The sequence below is a fragment of the Pseudonaja textilis genome, chromosome 2 (assembly GCF_049901715.1).
Source record: "Pseudonaja textilis isolate UNSWEBS1 chromosome 2, rPseTex1.2, whole genome shotgun sequence".
In the NCBI taxonomy this organism is placed as follows: domain Eukaryota; kingdom Metazoa; phylum Chordata; class Lepidosauria; order Squamata; family Elapidae; genus Pseudonaja; species Pseudonaja textilis.
Genome location: NC_141991.1, coordinates 190,607,928 through 190,626,200, shown reverse-complemented (window position 1 = coordinate 190,626,200; position 18,273 = coordinate 190,607,928). Strand labels below are relative to the sequence as shown.

Below are 18,273 nucleotides of genomic sequence, written 5' to 3'. Positions count from 1 at the left end.
CCCCAAATAAGCCCTAATTAAGATCCCGCCCACTTCAGGGTTCAAGGGCCTTGCACAGCCCAATATTTACCTTGCAGGTCCATTTCTTCTGCGGCCACCAAGGCTTTCCTGAAGGCCTCAGCAGCCGATAACAGAGTTCCAGATCAATCCGGAGCTCTGTTATCAGCTGCAGAGGCCTTCAGGAAAGCCTTGCCAGCTGCAGAAAAAGTTCCTGAAGGCCTCTGACAGTGAAAAAGAGTTCAGGAGTGATGCGTGCAAGTGAGGCAAGTCAGTGGACAACATCCCCCCACTGAAAATAAGACCTGGTGCCTTTTTTGGTGGCAAAAAAAAATACAAGACAGGGTCTTATTTTCAGAAAAACACAGGTATTAAGAAAATCAGAGAAAGATAGTTTCGGGAATCCTCAGATCTCAGGCAGAGATGCCATTTGTTGAAGCCATTCCTTTGTTGAACTTAGGAGATAAGAAATGTGCATCGATTCACACTTTGCTTCAGAATTTTGCTTCTACACTTGCTTATTGCCAGTTCTGTAGAAACCTAGAAAGTTAATGATGCATTGATCACAATTAACGAAATTGAACATATCATTCAACATCAGTGTAACTTAACCTGAAAATCGGTCGTTGATGAGGTACAGGTAGTTCTTGACTTAACAACCACAATTGAGCTCAAAAGTTCTGTTGCTAAGTGAGACATTTGTTGAGTTTTCCCCCATTTTACCACCTTTCTTGTCACAGTTGTTAAGTGAATCACCGCAGTTGTTCAGTTAGTCAAATGGCTGTTAGGTCAATCAGTTTCCCCCATTGATTTTGCTTGCCAGAAGGTCACAAAAAGGGATATCATGACCTAGGGACTCAGCAACTGTCATAATATGAACCAATTGCCAAGCATCTGAATTTTGATCGTGGTGATGCTGCAGCGGTCATAAGTGTGAAAAATGTCATAAGTCACTTTTTTCAGTGCCGTTATAACTTCTAACGGTCACTAAATGAACTGTGTTAAATTGGGGACTACCTGTATCGAGATAGTGTTATGGGACTATTCTCTACAAAGCCATAATCACTTCATATTCATTTGAATTTGTTTTCTTTTAAATTTTGAATTGATACTGAATTGTTAATAATGGAATGTTGTCAGAGTTTCCAGTAAAAAAAAATCTGATAGGTCCTTTGAGTGCGCAGTTGTGAGAGGCGTCTCCATGTTAACTTCAAATTTATTCCTGTTTATCCCAAAGGCATAGGGGTGTTTTTGAAATAAGAGAATTGCCTTCCAGAATGGCAAGACATTTGTATAGTGTATAAATACACATAAATATATAAGTTACAGTCTCTGTTTGTTTGCTTATTTGTGTGGAAAAATAGTGGGACCCACTGCAATTATAACACTGAAATGCCACTCATATTTCTGTATGTTCCATTAATTTATGCAGGTCCTATTGCTCTTCAGCATATAATCTGGTAGTTGCTAGGCAACCAAAAGAGAAATAGTGAATGTGATTTTTATGTTTGGTAGATCTCTCTCTCCCTCTTTCATGTATACGTGTGTGTGTGTGTGTGTGTGTCTAAAAGATGTTATTTGAAACAGAAATGTACATATTAAAATAGGATTAGCTTGTATATTAATCATAATTTACTTAACATATCCTTGATTGCACCATTACATTTTTTTTCTCAGAAGAATGCCTAATAGATTTTTTTTCAACCTTTATATACATTTACATACAAAGACAGATACAACATCTTTTTTGTGAAGCACAGAAATCAATGGATGGGGTTCTTTCTCTCCCCCTTTTAGGGGGCATAATTGAATATTCTGATGCTGGTGTAAGAACATACATTAAGCAAGGCACTACTATATCTTTATTCAGTGCTTTTGAAAACATTATTAAACAAAGCTAGCCTATGGCAAATCCAGGCTCCTTGCAAAAGAATTGCATTGATAATATATTTCTTGAATATTAAAACACAAGAACTATCCTTTTTTCCTTGTCTTTTAAAGCAAACTGGTTCGTAGAATTCCCTTTTTAGCAAGCATAAAGAGCTCACAAAGTAACACCACACCTTTCTCTCTCTATATAAACATCCAGCTGATTCTGGTTCTTTTGCATCAGCTTTATCTGTTGTAATAGTTCATCCACGGTATTTTTTTTTTTTAATTGAAGTTCAAAACTTGACTGAATGAAGACTGTCCCAAATTGACTTCATTAGGAATAGCTAGACTATAATTGTTTCATGCACAGATCTGGCTTATTGGCAAAGTGTGTTATGTAAATAAGCAAAGGAATTGGAGATAAAATATCCCAGACTGGCACTGTAGTCTGCAGTTACAGCTCGTTGCCACAATAATGAAGATGTACAGCTGTGCTGTACTTGCATTGAAATTCATTAAAACATGCAGTTTCTGGATAGTTTGGATGTGATTTTAGATGCTAAAAATGATTATTTGTTTCTTCTGGGATACAAATCCATGAGGTAAGTTATGAATATTATGACTGAAAAACTACCATGCTTCTGAAATACCAAACAACAGGATCTTTTCTTTATGATAATAGCATTGGAAATGTTTTTAAAAAGATATTTTGCATATTAAATGCCAAGTCTGGCAATTTCCCGGGGAAAATTACTTTTGAGTGGGGCCCTACTAATTGGTAGTTTAAATTTCCAGTATTTGTCTTGGCTCTCATCCCTATCAGGACACAATTAGAATAAGTGCATTGCTTCTCGTCTGTATTGATGTTTTGCTTCTTTCCTTTCCACAGTTCAGGACGGCAGTTAAGTGAAGTCTTCATTCAGCTGCCTTCTCGAAAAGAATACCCAGAATATTATGAGTTAATTAGAAAACCAGTGGACTTCAAAAAAATTAAGGTTAGTATAATTTTGATTGCCTTTGAATGTGTTTTGGACATTAATTAAAATTATAATGTAATTATTTGCACACAATGAACATAAAAATATTGCTTGCTGTGAATCTTCACATGTAATATTAAATTGTGAATAAGTTATTGAAAACAACTTCTTGATCTATTACCAGCCACCCCAGATGGGAGTAGGGCTCAAGCAAAGAATCAGCCTAGACTCATTATGTAAACACAAGAGGTTATCGGATCAGTATGAAGTAGTTTCTCTGAATGTGGCCAAATTCTGTTATTAGGCAAATTTTAACTGCCCACTGTTAATCCACCACCAATTGTAATACATTATTCTGTTTGTCTTTTATTTGTATTTTTTATTATTATTGTTTTAATGTTTTTATTTGCTAGTCTTTGTTGGTAATACAGATTGATTGATTGATTGACACAAGAGGTCTAGGTCTGACATGCCACCCTCAAATGCCTTAGGCCTTACCTGGTCTTTCCCAGGCAAAAGCTGCCAGCCTGGGGAGATTCCTATACTATAGGCAGAGAACAATAAAGTAAATATCTTGAATTCTACATGTGTGGCTCTGGTTGTTTGTGCCTGACAGCATCTGCACAAACTCTAGAAGTTTGATTTTTTTAAATGGCCAGGTTATTAATTAAAAATGAAATTAAAAACCTTTATTGAGATGCATGATGGAGCATAAAACAAAAGAATATTTCAGCTCTCTTAAACATAAATATCCAGCACAAGCCTTCCTGGAAGCAGGTGGTCCTTCTGAAGTTTCTACTCAATCGGGAAAATTACACCGACAGAAAAGAGTGGTGTTATCTTCAATGGTTTATCACTTTTCCCCGTTTCTGAAAAGCCCCTGAAATCTATATTGGAGAGACCTTCTACAATTGAAAGGAAAGTAGTACTTGCACCGCTGAAGTATGTGAGATGGAAAACAACCAACAAAACTCAGATACCGCTCTTACTGATGGAATAAACATTGCATTTAACTCGTGGATTTCATTATAGCTGCATTTAGGTTTAGTGAATTTGAATGTTGTACTTTCTCTCATTGTGATGTATATGTAAATAGTAACAACATAAATATCATCCTCGTAGTACATAGCAGGTTTAGGTACACCAATAGGGTATGCATCACTAAAGTTTCTGGTATTTCTATTTTTCTGGCATGTATAAATGTTTACCTGAATTAGACACACAGCTTCTTGAAGTATCATTTGTAATTCTTCTTTTCATTCAGTGTTGTTACCTGTTCTTCATCCTATATGTGGAGAGGTTTGGCTTTTTCTGAATAAGGGCTACTATGTTTGTGCTATTTAATTAATTGATAGGGGGTAGAGTGCTTGAATCATTTTGAACAAAGCTACATCTGTTTTATTCCGAGTTACATTGTTCATTAATTTTATGTGTGATTTCCTCCCCTTTCAATCTTTCCCTCTGCCCTTCCTTTTTAAAAATCTACTCTTTCTAGGAAAGAATTCGTAATCATAAATACCGGAGTCTCGGTGACTTGGAGAAGGATGTCATGTTGTTATGTCACAACGCCCAAACTTTCAACTTAGAAGGATCACAGGTCTGATTCAAACAATTTCTGATTCTAAAGCCATCGATGTATGTGTTTGCATTGAATACTATGTATGATCTGGCTCTCTTCGTCTGTCTGGGCCGTTCGATTTAGAATTTCAGCTTCCCATTCTTAGTGGGAACTGAAATCAGCACACTTGAAGGGTGCTGGATTGTTGTACTCTGCTATTCAGTGGGCATGTGAGTTGGAAATACTGGCGCTGAACATTTTATTTTAGGTCTATATTTTGCATAATAATTGTGCATAATAATTTTATATAAAATAATTTTAGATGTGGGGTTTTTTTCTGCTTCAACTTAGAGGTAGTGCTCATTTAATGGCCATTCATTGAGTAGCTGTTCAAAGTTACAATGTGCTGAATGAACGATTCTTATGCCCAGTCCTCAAAATTACAGCCATTGTAGCATCCAATCAAAATTAAAGACTGGGCAACTCGTCTGCACTTACCACTGCAGGGGATACTTCAACTCTCCTCATCTCTGCCCTTTTGGCCACTTTGTACAATGGCACTCCTCAGTGGCAGCAACGGCCCTCAGCAGTCTCAGATGGCTTCCATGGCCTCTGCCAAAGGCAGCTGCCAAAACACAAAGCCCCTGCCACCCTGTATTTTACAGGCCACAGCCATACCTAGTTAACCTTTGCCATCTTCCTCCCACTGCTGACAAGGCCAGACCAGCCTTGGTCCTATGAGAGGCAGTTATTGACTACAAATCTTCTTTCCAAGACTCTTTTTGCGATTCTCAAAACAACACACACCATTCTCACAATGCTCTGGAAGGCTTCTATGGCCTTCGAACTTTCCACAGGTCTTCCGAAACATCGCAAGAATGGCACGTACAGTTTGGAGAATGAAGGTCAGGGCCTTCTCACAAGGTTTTTAGAAGCCCCCAGAATCCTTGTGAAGTGGCATTGCAGATCATCAGTTGAGCAATGGATGCCAGGAAGAGGACACAATCCTAGAGGATAAAGAAGATTAAAGGGGAACCTAAAGCTGGCAGGGCTGAGAACTGCATCTATGCATGCTGCTTTCATTTTGCATTTATACTCTAGCAAAATTAAGAGCAAGATATTTTTTAAAAAGCCCCCAGTCTCCCCCCAAAATCAAGCATCTTATAGCTTGCTTCTGTTTAGTTGAAAAACAGCGTGGAGGGCGTGGATTTTTTCCTTTAATTTTTTAAATTATAGTCAAAAGTTTGGTAATTTTGGGGGGTTTAAGGATGCAACTCAACTTCCTGGACTGATTGGAGAGCTACAAGAGTTCTCCAACACCAGACACAATGAACACTTTTGGAAGATTTATGTTCAGAAAACACCAAATAATCCCTTGAAGTGATCAGTGTGAGAATCCCTGGAACACTGTTTTATATGCAACTACCCAACATGCATTACAAAAGGGACATTTAGAATAGCCAGTTCTGAACCTGCCATTGCTTTTCTTTGGGAATAATGCTGAATTCCAAAGAGAAATCTTACAAATCTTCAGAGAAGACCATTGTCCAGTGCTAGTGACAGAGGGGACACTATATCATTCCTAATGAATGCTCTATAGTCTTAACACCATACCTTGCACGTTTATTGCACAAGGAAGCCTAAAAGTAATAAGAATCCCAAACTAGTTTTAAAAGCAATAAACCATGCAGTTTACACCTATTATCTGTGATAATCTGAAATCCAAGTTAAATGTCTTCATATCCATAAAATGGTTTTGAGTTATTGTAGTTGTACTAATAGTACCAGTTCATTTAAGAAGGAAGATTAAGTTTCAAATTTTCTTTTGCAAATACAGTTATACAAAAAAGCAATCTAATCCAGAACTCAGGGGTTTTTTTTTCCCCAAAGGTGATCTTCAAGTCATTTAGTGATATGAACTGATAAAGTAAAATAATCATTTTTAAAAATCCTTTGAAAAATTTGAGAGATCAAGAACTAACTGTAAGATTGAGTGCTTGTTCCCTCTAGTCCCACAGGTTCTGTGCATAAAAATCATGTTCCCCTTGTATCATGGCCTAGATTAGGGGTGTCCAGTGTTGGCAACTTTAAGATCTGTGGACTTAAATTCCCAGAATTCCCCAGCCAGCAAATGGCATTAACTAGGCTGAAATCATTATAGAGATATAAATCTTAAATAGTGATTCAGGCTCTTGATGGATAAACCAAAAGAATTTTCAGGAGGGGACCTGGAGTTAGGAAACTGCAATACTTTATAACCTTTTACAGCAACTATGGCTGAGCACTTTAGATACTTATAGTTTATATCATAAAAATTCTGTTACCAGCAAATATGAGGCATTTTATTTTTCTGCCATAATTAATGCCCAAGGATTGTGCTTATTTCATGTTGAATATACAGTTAGACTATAATCTAAATCTTAATTAGAGCTTTCAATGGAAGACTTTAATAGCATTAGTACTGCACGATTAAATAACTTAGGCATAAAAATAGGTTTGGAAATGTGAAAAGCAATATAATATGGAAGCTTGCTTAATTTAGTGCATATAAAATTAACCCTGCTATTTCCTATAAAATGCATGTAAGAAGAACGATGTCTTGTTCAGGGAGAGAAGAGGCCATGCTCTTTGTGATTTTTGAATAGAAAATAACCTTCCATGGTGTGGATTTTTGATGAAGCGCAGCTTGCATTTCTGACACACCTTTGCTTTCATGCTCCAGATCTATGAGGACTCCATTGTTCTTCAGTCAGTCTTCAAAAGTGCGCGGCAGAAGCTTGCCAAAGAAGATGAAAGTGAGGAAGACAGCAACGAGGAAGAAGATGACGAGGAAGACGAGTCAGAATCTGAATGTAAGTCTTTTCATTCAAAAGCAGGAACAAGCAATCAGCCTTTTTGGCAAACTGACCGTTTTTGCCATTCAAGACGTAACTAGAGAAAGTTCCATCTGGGCCAGTAAAATAACAATAAAAAGAATAATTCTTACCATTCAGATGATTTCAAGCTAAGTAATATATATATATTTATGGCTTAGCTGTGTTTTTTATAAATCTATGGATCAGAAAAAGGAATAGGGAGGAAATCCCTTATAGAGGTGGACGTACATGTTTGTTTTAAGAGAATCCATTTTGGCATTCAAGTTCTCAACCATTTTTTCCGCTTTCTCAGCAAAATCTGTGAAAGTGAAAATTAAGCTAAACAAGAAAGAGGACAAAAACCGAGATAAAGGGAAAGGCAAGAAACGGCAGGTGCGGGTCAAAGCCAAACCGGTTGTGAGTGATGATGATACTGATGAGGATCAAGATGAAAATGTAAGTATGGCCTTATTGAATCACTGATTGCTTTGCTTTGCTTTGCTCTTCACTGCAATCTGTTTTACATGTACTAATCTTTGTACATTAATAATATGGGGGAGATCGAAAAATTTTTGAAAGAAGTAAGCAGGGAAGTTTGCAGTCTGCTTTCTATCAATTTATGGCATATTTGGACAAAATATCAAAAGTGATGTGCAGCTTGTCCTGAACATCAAAATAGATTGTAGTTCTCAATCCCACAGCAAATCATCCAAGGGATTATAGCTCAATGTATTTTTCAAAAATCTTATGGTATGACCAAGCCTTGAGTTTATAAGCTATTTAAAATAGCTCTCTAATCTCAGTCTGTCAGTACAAAAGCTAAGTATTAAGAATTCACTGGTATAAGAAACAGAGGTAAGAGGGAGGTTATATTTTTACTATGCTTTATTAGATTACGGTTTATTAGTGTATGACGCTCAGAATTGGAGTCAAGTGTATTCTAAATCTAATTAATCTATTCCAATATATATATATATATATATATATATATATATACAGTATATTTTATTTTAGAATTAAGAAATCAGGTTGCCGTTAAATACAAGCTCATTTACGTACAATTCTAGAACTGAAAATACACCAAGTCATAGTAGGAACTATTCTTAGCTTTTCCTCCAAAATTGATTCTGTGTTGGCATCCCATTTTATAAGGGGAAGGGAAATCAAACTGTCTTGTTGCTGTTAATGAATGGGAGCCAGGAATATTTGGTGCTCCACTAGAGATCCTGTTTTATGTTCAGCCAACTCCGGCTGTTTGAAAGTTGGAGGCGGAGTAGCAGCCCCTGCTCTGAATCCTGCAGGCGTGTTGCTTCTTGAATCCCCCAATCTCTAACAGAAACAAGATTCCTTCTTGCGGATCAGCTCCGAGCATAAGTTTGTGTTTGGTTTAACCACAGACTTAGTGACAACATATAACCTTCAACTGCTCCCTTAGCTCTCTGGCTTGAGACGGTTCTGAGGACCTAAGAAAATCCTTCTGAAGGAGTCAAACGCATTTAGTTCAGGATTTATGTCCACTTAGTTCTAGATTTCCAGCTTGTTTCTTTATTGCCATTCCTTTGCTCATTTTTATTTTGAGAATATTCTAACTTTTTCCCTGTACCACTTATATTTAGGACCAGTCGGAAGTAAGTGGAAGTGACGACGAGTGATCCACACAGTTAAATATTCGTAAAGACAAGTTTTCTTCTCTCAGTTTACACCCAGTGAATTCACTTGGTCAGACAGGCATCGGGGTGCTTCTGTATTTATATCATCTATAAATTAATTTTAGGGTTAGAACCAGACAAACATATTTCATGGTGTAAAAAAAAATGTAACATACTGTGACCAAAAAGGCCTCAAAGGAAAAAAAAAAACCTTTGGATGGGAAAAACATGGGTGGATACTATATTTCTATGGGTTGGATTTAGCTAACTAATGATTTGACAATTCCTGGGTTCGATATTTGATTACTGGCATCAAGAACGTTTTAAAAAAAAGTCTTTTGTAGCATTGCTAACCAGGAGCCATTAAAAGCAACTGGTGATTTTATTTTTCATCAGGCAATTTTCCAAGTTTTATTAGTTCTGTATCTGTTTTACATTGTGCTACATAATATGCAGTTTTGTTTTTAATAGCTTCTAAATGTACAGTAGCTAGTCTCTTGCCCGCCCTATACCATTTGTTGCTTCAGTTTATGCTCCATGATCTCTTGAAAAAGAAATGCTTTTTGAATTGTATACATGACATTTATGTCTACTGTAAACTTTACTTTTTCCCCCCTTCCTCTTTTTTTCCCCCTTGATTATAAAAAGTTGGGTTTAAAATGCTGTTAAATATTGCGATTATAGTATAATGAATGGCTTTTTTCATCCAATTCTTTTGTGCTATCATTTATGGTTTGTTACCTTTCCTCAAAGTGTACTTAATCTTTGCTTTCTTTGCACAATGTCTTTGGTTGCAATTCATAAGCCTGAGGCAAATAAAATTCCAGTAATTTTGAAGCAAAGAGTCCTTCCTTTTCTTTACCAGGGCAGGGGCGGGGAGGAAGAGGTTGGTGCTGGTGATCCCCACCTCCATTTGGAAGTACTGAGAGATAACCAAGGTGCTGAGTTTGGGTCAACCTCACAGACATTCATTATTGCTACTGCACTGTTCCAGAAGATGTGTCCCTATGGATTACGCTTACTACACGTTACATAGTTTCAACATGACAATTTTATGTTTTCGATATTCTGGGGATTTTTCACAAATACCTTGTCAGTGGTAAGTGAACTAAAATAAAAATATATTTTGAAACAAATCAAATGATTTTTATAACAGCAAGAATAGCTGTTAAGAAACCACATCCAAGGGGTGATCATTTGGGACCTATTGCTTCTAGTAATGATGGGTCAACTTTAAAAAAAAATCCAATGACGAAAGCAACAAACACTCAATGGGAATTCATCATTTCTCCAATTAGACAATTAGGCCAGGTTATTTGAAGGACCCTGTTTTCCCAGGTAAATCTACCAGCCCACCAGAGTGGAAAGGCAGGGTATGTTACAGGTTCACTCTTTTAAGGAGGTCCATTGATGGGAATAAGAAAAAGGGCCTTCTCCATGGTGGCTCCTTCCCTATGAAATATCCCTGCAGAAATAAAATATAAATGTAAAATGCCCCAAACCACCCACGTGCATCCGGCTTACCTTGCATCCTCCCCTATGCCACAGGATTTGTATGAGGATTACAAAGGAGCTTTATTTCTATTTGTTTCACATTAGTTTTGCCACAGGCCCTCTCTTTAAAAGGAAGACCCTGTGAATCTTATTAAATATTAATGTATCAGATGTGTATGACCATATGTCCAGGCAGGATAAAAATAAAGCAAATAGGGGAAAAAGAAGTAGCACTTTGAAATCTGGTAGCTACCAGTGCAGCAGTGGTGAGACAGTGTCCATGCTCAAATCTATGCATGCTGCTGCACTCTGGACCAGCTGTGTTTTCCAAGTGGTCTTCAAGGGAAACCCCATGTAGAATGCATTACAATAGTCCATTTATAAGGCAACTAGGGTGTGGAGAACCAGACGGCCTACCAATCAGATGCAACCATTCCACCAGATGGATCTATGCAAAAGTCTTAGAACAGGAACTATGAATTCAGCTCTTTGTGCATCAATAAAATAACTGGATTTGACTAGATCACTCTTCTGGATAAGTCTAGCACACATCTCTAGCCTGCATTGATAATGATAGAGTCCTCTACTGTTACCTTAGGATTGGAAAAGAAGTCCTAGAGAACATTATATTTTAACTGATTTTTAAAAGACAAGTAAAGTTGCCTCACATTTTATACAAAGAAAATCATTAAATGTCCCAAAGGCCTTTTTTCAAGAGGCAACTGGACTTCCTGGTTTTTCTTCGAATATATTTTTCTTCTCATCCAAGAAGCTTCTTCCGCTCTGACTGGATGGTGGGGAATGGAAGGATTTGTATTCCATGAAGACAGCTGGTCATTTGCATTCTTTTAGCGAGTCATTAAGGCCACCTGGAGGGTTATCTGTGTCGTCAGAATCACCTGAGTGGTGCAAACGGGAGTGAAACTGCTGAAAGGACTGGGTTGTAGACTGGAAATAGATGATGTTGTATCCCTCACCCTCTGTTGGGAGTGGGCCTCACGCTGTTGTACTGTGTCTTAAGTTCTAAATGTAGTAGCACTCTCACGCAGCGTCACAAGTCTTCTATTCCTCTCCTCGGGAGTTTCTTGCCTACGCTAGTGTTTCATTTTTGTAGTGTTTGATTGCACTTGGCCAATCACCTGACGTTTCCTTGGAGGGCTTAGGGCCCCTTACCAGAGGGAGCCCCCTTGTGGAGTACTGTGAAGCCGTTACCATGGCAACTCCTCTGCTGGTGTACAGTAGAAGCCATTTTAAGGCACATACTCTCCCCCCCCCCAACGGGTATTTGGGGTGTCTTACCCCCACAGTACTTTTTTCCAGAGAATAAGTCACCTATCTACCATGTTTGGTTGAAATTGCTCAAGGTATTCCAGAGTGATGCTGGAACATACAAATACACATACACATACACACGTACACAGTCATTTTTATATATATAGGAGATTTTGTACTATAGAAAATTTTGTACTAAGCCGCTGTTACCTAATCTATACTCAGTCTATGTTACAAGATGCAGGGGAACTAGTTGAATTTGATTGATTTCTGAAAGACATGGGCATTTTATGGGCCCCAAGCCATATTCTGGCCCTTTGTCTATTCCAGTCCAGTCCACATGAGGTCAATTGGAAATTAAAGATCAAATGTAAATAAGCATGCTTTTATTGTGAAGACGACTGCTTTTTTTCCTTAGCAATCTCATTGTACACATGTATTCTGACAATAGTGGTAATAATAATAACAATGGAAATTTTGGGCTCAATTGTGGTCATGTTGAAGACAAGGCTGTAGACAGGGTTCCTGGATAACCTTTATCAGGTCTGCATGCGGTACAACTACATTTTATTTTTGAAAACAACTAGTTTCTTTTTTTAATTTACAAATGTATGCATACGCCTATGCACCTTCACCGCTCTATTGGTTTAGCCCTCTGCAACAGTACCAATTTCTCATGTGTCGTGACCCCTTGGAAAAATTAATTGTCCACCCTTGTTCTCTATTTAATTAACCACAATTCACAAATTTCATGACAGCTTTTGCCACCTTTTTTCCATTAGGTGGAGTTATAACACTTTCTAGTTTCCTGTTGAGTTCATGGAAGATAATATCGATAAAATTCAGTTTCTCTTGCATCCCTTTTTTTCCTCCCACATTATCTTTTTGTGCTTTGTTTCAATATGTTCCATTTGTTTATCATCTAAACTAAGAGAGAAAAACCAGATTTGGGGAGAGATTTGGATATTTTTTATTGAGGAATAACCTCTGAAATTGACTGTTAGGTATACGTAAAACTGGTAAAAGATAATATTCTCGGACTCTGCATAGTTTTTGATAGGAATTACAGGATTGTAATTTAATTGCCTCAACTCACAGAAACAATAGTTTATTGGTATTGATCATTTATTGGCTCTAATAAAAGTTTAGGGAGTGTTTTATGTGAATGCTATTTGGGAAATAATTTCTTTTGTTTTCACAATGTCATTTATGCTAGAAAACAAACAATTGCGGCTTCTCTAAGTATTCAGTAAGATTTTCCTGATTCATCTACACTGAACAGTTCCTATATTTAAAACTGCTTTTAATAGCATTTAATTTTGCATTCAAAGGCATAAATCCTGGGTACTTCTGCACTAGCTAGGAGAAAGGCTGTTCTTTTTAATGCTACTTCTGCAATTTTGTTCTGTTTGCAAACAACATTTTTGTCCTTATGTTATAAAAGTTAATTACCTCAATTCTGCACAGATACAATCCACTAATCTTTGGGATAATGCTGAATGTGGGTGTTTTTTTTTTAAATAAGAACATAAGGGAGCAATGATAGCTCAGTTAAATCAAAAATCAATAAACCATGAATGAATAGAAGCTATAAAAATGGATGAAATAGCTCATCAGTTTCTGGGACTGATTATATTTGTTGGAATTTAAACTGCAATTTTTCTCCATATCCTCAGCAGATGCCATTTCAAATAAATAAAAAAATACATAATCCTTTTAAATCCATAACAGATTGAAGCTCATTTTTATTACACTTTATAGTCTTTTCCCTCATGCTTAGTCCATCATTTAAACAAGGAGAAAAAGATCAGCTTCCCACAAGGTAAAATGCGAGATGTAAGAATGTGTAAGACCAATATAAATTCACAGAAAAAAAAAAGACTTATGGCCATTTTTCGCACTTACAACTATTGCAAATCTCCATGGTCATGTGATCAAAATCCAGACACTTGTCAACTGACCTATATTTAGGACGGTTATTGTGGTTTGCCAGCAGCCTGTGCAGACGGCAGCAGAATCGGACAGTGGGGAAGAACAGAGACCAGTCTGGGTGTCTGGGGAGGACTCAGACAAGGGTCCTGCGTCTGACACAGAGATGGGGCCAGGACCATCTGGGAGTTATGTGCTGACTCCGGAGCCTCCAGAATCTGGCAGCAGTGAGGCAGAGGAACAAGGGGAGCCTGTTCCCAGTGCACGTGTGCGCAGAGCTGCCACAAGGCAAGAGCAGCTAAGACAAAAGGGGTGACTCGGGAGTAAGGCTGGGAGGTGATTGCCCCTCCCATAAGGTATAAAGGAAGTGCAAAGGTAGGAAAACCTTTGCAGGAAGCAACGTCATTCACTCTGATCGGTTTGGACTCTGAAAGCTCTGTGGTGAATTTGTTCTCTGTTTGGTTTTAAAAAACTAATTGGGACTTTAGTCATTAACAGCACTTCAAGTCAAATAAGGTGCGTTCTTATCAGAATTCTTCCAAAGAACTTTGGCAGATGTTCCTGGGACTATTTATAACCGGTTAAAACTCATTCCAGGTTGCGAATGATGATAATTCACAGCCACTGAACTAAAATAAAAGGGTTTGGGATTTTATGTGTGTTTGTTGGTGTCTCAGGAAGCCTTGGTCAGAGCAGGGGTCATGTGATCACCGTTTGTGACCTCCTGACAAGCAGAGTCATTGGAGAGGTCACATTCCCTTAGCAACCATATTACTAACTTAACAACTGTAGTGATTCACTCAACAACTGGCAAGAAAGGTCATAAATGGGGCAAGATTCACTTAACAACTGCCTTGCTTAGCAACAGAAGTTTTGGGCTTAGTTGTGGTTGTAAGTTGAGGACTTCCTGTATGCACAAATTGCTAGAAATCAGTGAGGTAGGTGGTTTCCCGTCATTTTGAGGAAGGAAAAAGCACACAGCATAGGAGCAAAGCAAAACTTAGTTACCTTCTATTATAAGTAATTCAACTTAGAATTTCTAATTCAGCGTAATACATCCATAATCCACCTAGGATGGATGGATGTTTTCTTTTTTCAAATATACTTTTTCAGTAAACTAGAAAATAACTGTTCGTGTAGCTGTTCTGTGATTTTCTGAATTTATTTTTGCTGTGATCCTTCTCTGTTAATATTAGAGGAATTGTTCTTTCATTCCCTGGAAACTTTTTATTCCCTTGGCCTTTGTGTTATATTATTTCAATGTTATTATTCACACTTATTGATTTGTATTTGGCAGAAGGGGATGTTGCAAAAATGCTATGAAGTGTCTAAAGGTTTTAACTCGATCTATTTTTGTCACATGTTATGCTGACTTTGGCATCTCTGTGGCAGAAATGCAATTGAGAAATTTTGTTTAGAAAACTTTATTTATTCCATAAATAAGCATAACAGAGGCCTATTTATGCCTACAAATAAGCATAAGAGGCAATGAACAATGTGCCAGTTTTAAACTTATTTCTTTAATTGGAAATCAGCAGAAAATACAGGTAGTCCTGGACTTACACTTCATTTAGTGACTGTTCAAAGTTTCAACAACACTGAAAAAAGTGACAGAAAAAAGTGACTTATGACAGTTTTTCACACTTATAACCATTGCAGTGTTTCCATGGTTACATGATCCAAGTTCTGATGCTTGGACACTGACTGATTCATATCTATGACGGTTGCAGTGTCCCGGGGTCAAGTGATCACTTTTTGTGACCCTCTGACAAGCAAAGTCAATGGGGAAGCCAAATTCACTTAACAACTTTGTTGCCAATTTAACAACTGCAATGATTCACTTAACAACTGTGGCAAGAAAGGTGGCAAAGTGGGGCAAAACTCACATAAGAAATATCTGACTTAGCAACATAAATGTTGGGCTCAATTGTGGTCATAAGTTGAGGACTACCTGTAACCAGTAGTACTGGAATTCCAGACAGGAAGATACAAAGCAAACTGAATTGGGAGAGAAATTTGAGAGGAAAGAAGTGAGGTGCCAACTTTACAGGGGAATCTGTACTATTAAATCCTGTAATCTTAGTGCCAAATAATGAACACTGTAACACAATAAATCACAACTTCCTTAGAAAAATGGAGTCTAAAAAAACCCTATCCTAGTATACATAGAATAATCACCGAAGAAACTCCGGCGGATTCAGCACTCCACAGAATGTATGTATGTATGTATGTATGTATGTATGTATTTATTTATTTATTTATTGTCAAGCATATATGAGAACAAGTGTAAGTATGAACATAACATATAAACATGTAAGTATAAACAGGTATAAGTATATATATATAATAAGTGAATACGAATAAATGGGAACAGTAGGACAGGGATTGAAGGCGTGCTGGTGCGCTTATGCACGCTCCCTTACAGGCCTCTTAGGAATGGAGTGAGGTCCACAGTAGGCAGTTAAAGGTTAAAGTTTTGAGGGTTTGAGGATGTAACAACAGAGTCAGGTAGTGAGTGCCAGGCATTGACCACTCTATTGCTGAAGTCGTATTTTCCGCAATCGAGTTTGGAGTGGTTTACTTTGAGTTTGTATCTATTGTTTGCCCATATGTTATTGTGGTTGAAACTGAAGTAGTCCTATGAACAAAATCCTTAGCCACCCATTGACAGGTAGGATGTTGTAGCAGACAATTCTGTGTACTAAGCTTACTGATGTAAGTTCTCTAGGTCCAAAATTTCAAGCCTGGTGGCAAAAGGTATTCTATTGCGAGCTGAGGAGTGGAGTACTCTTGTCATGAGCTGAGGAGTGGAGTACTCTTGTCATGAAATACCTTTGGACTCGCTCAATCATATTAATGTCTGTTATACAGTGTGGATTCCAGGCAGATGAGCTGTATTCAAGAATTGGTCTAGCAAAGGTTTTGTATGTCCTGGTTTGCAGTTCAATGTTACCGGGGAAGAAGCTTCACAAAATTAGGTTAACTCTTAATGCCTTTTTGTTAATGCTGTTACAGTGAACTATGAGGGTTAGATCTTTTGAAATGAGTCCTCCTAGGTCCTCGACAGAGTATTAATTTATTAAAATTAGTAAATCACCTTCATTTTGCTATAATTTTAAAAAATAAAAAGTCAAATTGATATTTTTGGTAACTACATAGTCATGTGGGTGTAGGTTTTTTGCCACAACACAGGAGGCACTAGCCATTATCTCTTTCTGAGATGTTTTTTCAGTAGTGCAGAAATAGTCCTGGATTTTTCTCGTAGGCCCCCATCCAACTTCTGCCATCTGCTGCAAAAAAATTCCAAACATAAACACTGATGTTGAATTATATCTGGAAGAACCAGCCTGAACCCGTATACACACATGAACAGCTGTAGGTAGAAATGTTAGGAGTCAGAATGCTGAAAAATTTACAATAGAAATTTGTTAAGCAGCCATGCATGGAACATTTACAGGAAAAGGAAGTATATATACTTCAAAAATAGATATCTGAGATGATGAGGCACTATTTGAGACATTTAAGGAATAATTGAGAAAATAACCCGGGAGATGTCTTAAAACATTAGTTTACTTAATTTTACATTCAACAGCACATTGATAAAACCATCCCCAAATATATACAGGTAGTCCTCAACTTATGACCAAAATTTTTGTGGGAAATTTGTTAAGTGGGTTTTGGACCATTTTACAACTTTTCTTGCCACATTTGTTAAGTGAATCACTGAAGTTGTTAAGTCAGTAATACGGTCGTTAAGTAAATTTGGCTTCTCCGTTGTCTTTTCTTGTCAGAAGGTTGCAAAAGGTGTGATCACCCAGGACATTGCAATTGTCATAAATATGAACCAGCTCCAAATGTAAATCATATGACCATGAGGATGCTACAACGGTGATAAGTGTGAAAAATGGCCATAAGGCCCTTTTTTCAGTACCATTGTAACTTTGAATGGTCACCAAATGAACTGTTGTAAGTTGAGGACTACCTGTACCAGAGTCCTATGAACAAAATCCTTAGCCACCCAAGTTTTCATTTCATCTTTCTATTAATCTGTTTGGCTGCATTCTTTCCAGAACTAGTACACTGTCATTGTTATAGTTTGCATTTGTATTATTGGAGTTGGACAGTTTATAAATTAAACAGATAGACAAACTAATCCAGGCAATAAAACACATAAAAAAACAGATCCTAATTATCTCAGGAAAATGCTTTATGCATATGCACATTACATATGCTTTTATTTTCATGATAGAATTTGTTCTGATGCACAAACAGAGCTCTCTTTTCTGATGATGGTTTTTGACCTGCACTCTGTCATAAGCATACAGCATACAACTCTGAAGTGTCGTAACACCAAGCAAATGAATACTTTGTGATATCTCCCAAATTTGGCAACATTAAGATTTGTGGCCTTAAACTCCCAGGATTCCACAGTCAGCCATGGAGAGGCTGGATGTTGAAGACCATAAATCTTAAAGTTGCCAAGTTTGGATCAAATGGGGCTTTGATATGATTCAGCATGATCGTTATGGTAAAATTGTGTTGATTGTCTAACTCAATGATAATAAACTGTATTTGCATCTCAAAATCCCTTTGTTTTTGTGGGAAAATATGCACAACTTCTGTGCTGACTCTTAATGGCACAGGACACATTTTTTTATTTCCTCGTGGCA

At 37.4% G+C, this 18,273-nt stretch overlaps 1 protein-coding gene across 4 annotated transcripts in view; it reads left to right on the top strand.

The window, feature by feature from the left end:
- Positions 1 to 9,745, top strand: part of SMARCA2 (SWI/SNF related BAF chromatin remodeling complex subunit ATPase 2) — a 110,405-nt gene extending 100,660 nt beyond the window's left edge. For all 4 annotated transcript variants that reach the window (XM_026703759.2, XM_026703757.2, XM_026703758.2 and 1 more), the window contains exons 30-34: positions 2,759 to 2,864; positions 4,342 to 4,443; positions 7,127 to 7,256; positions 7,573 to 7,715; positions 8,876 to 9,745. In XM_026703759.2, coding sequence (XP_026559544.1) covers positions 2,759 to 2,864; positions 4,342 to 4,443; positions 7,127 to 7,256; positions 7,573 to 7,715; positions 8,876 to 8,911 — 517 coding nt within the window. In that variant the 3' untranslated portion in view covers positions 8,912 to 9,745. The remainder of the gene's footprint in view (positions 1 to 2,758; positions 2,865 to 4,341; positions 4,444 to 7,126; positions 7,257 to 7,572; positions 7,716 to 8,875) is intronic.
- Positions 9,746 to 18,273: the final 8,528 nt, after the last annotated feature.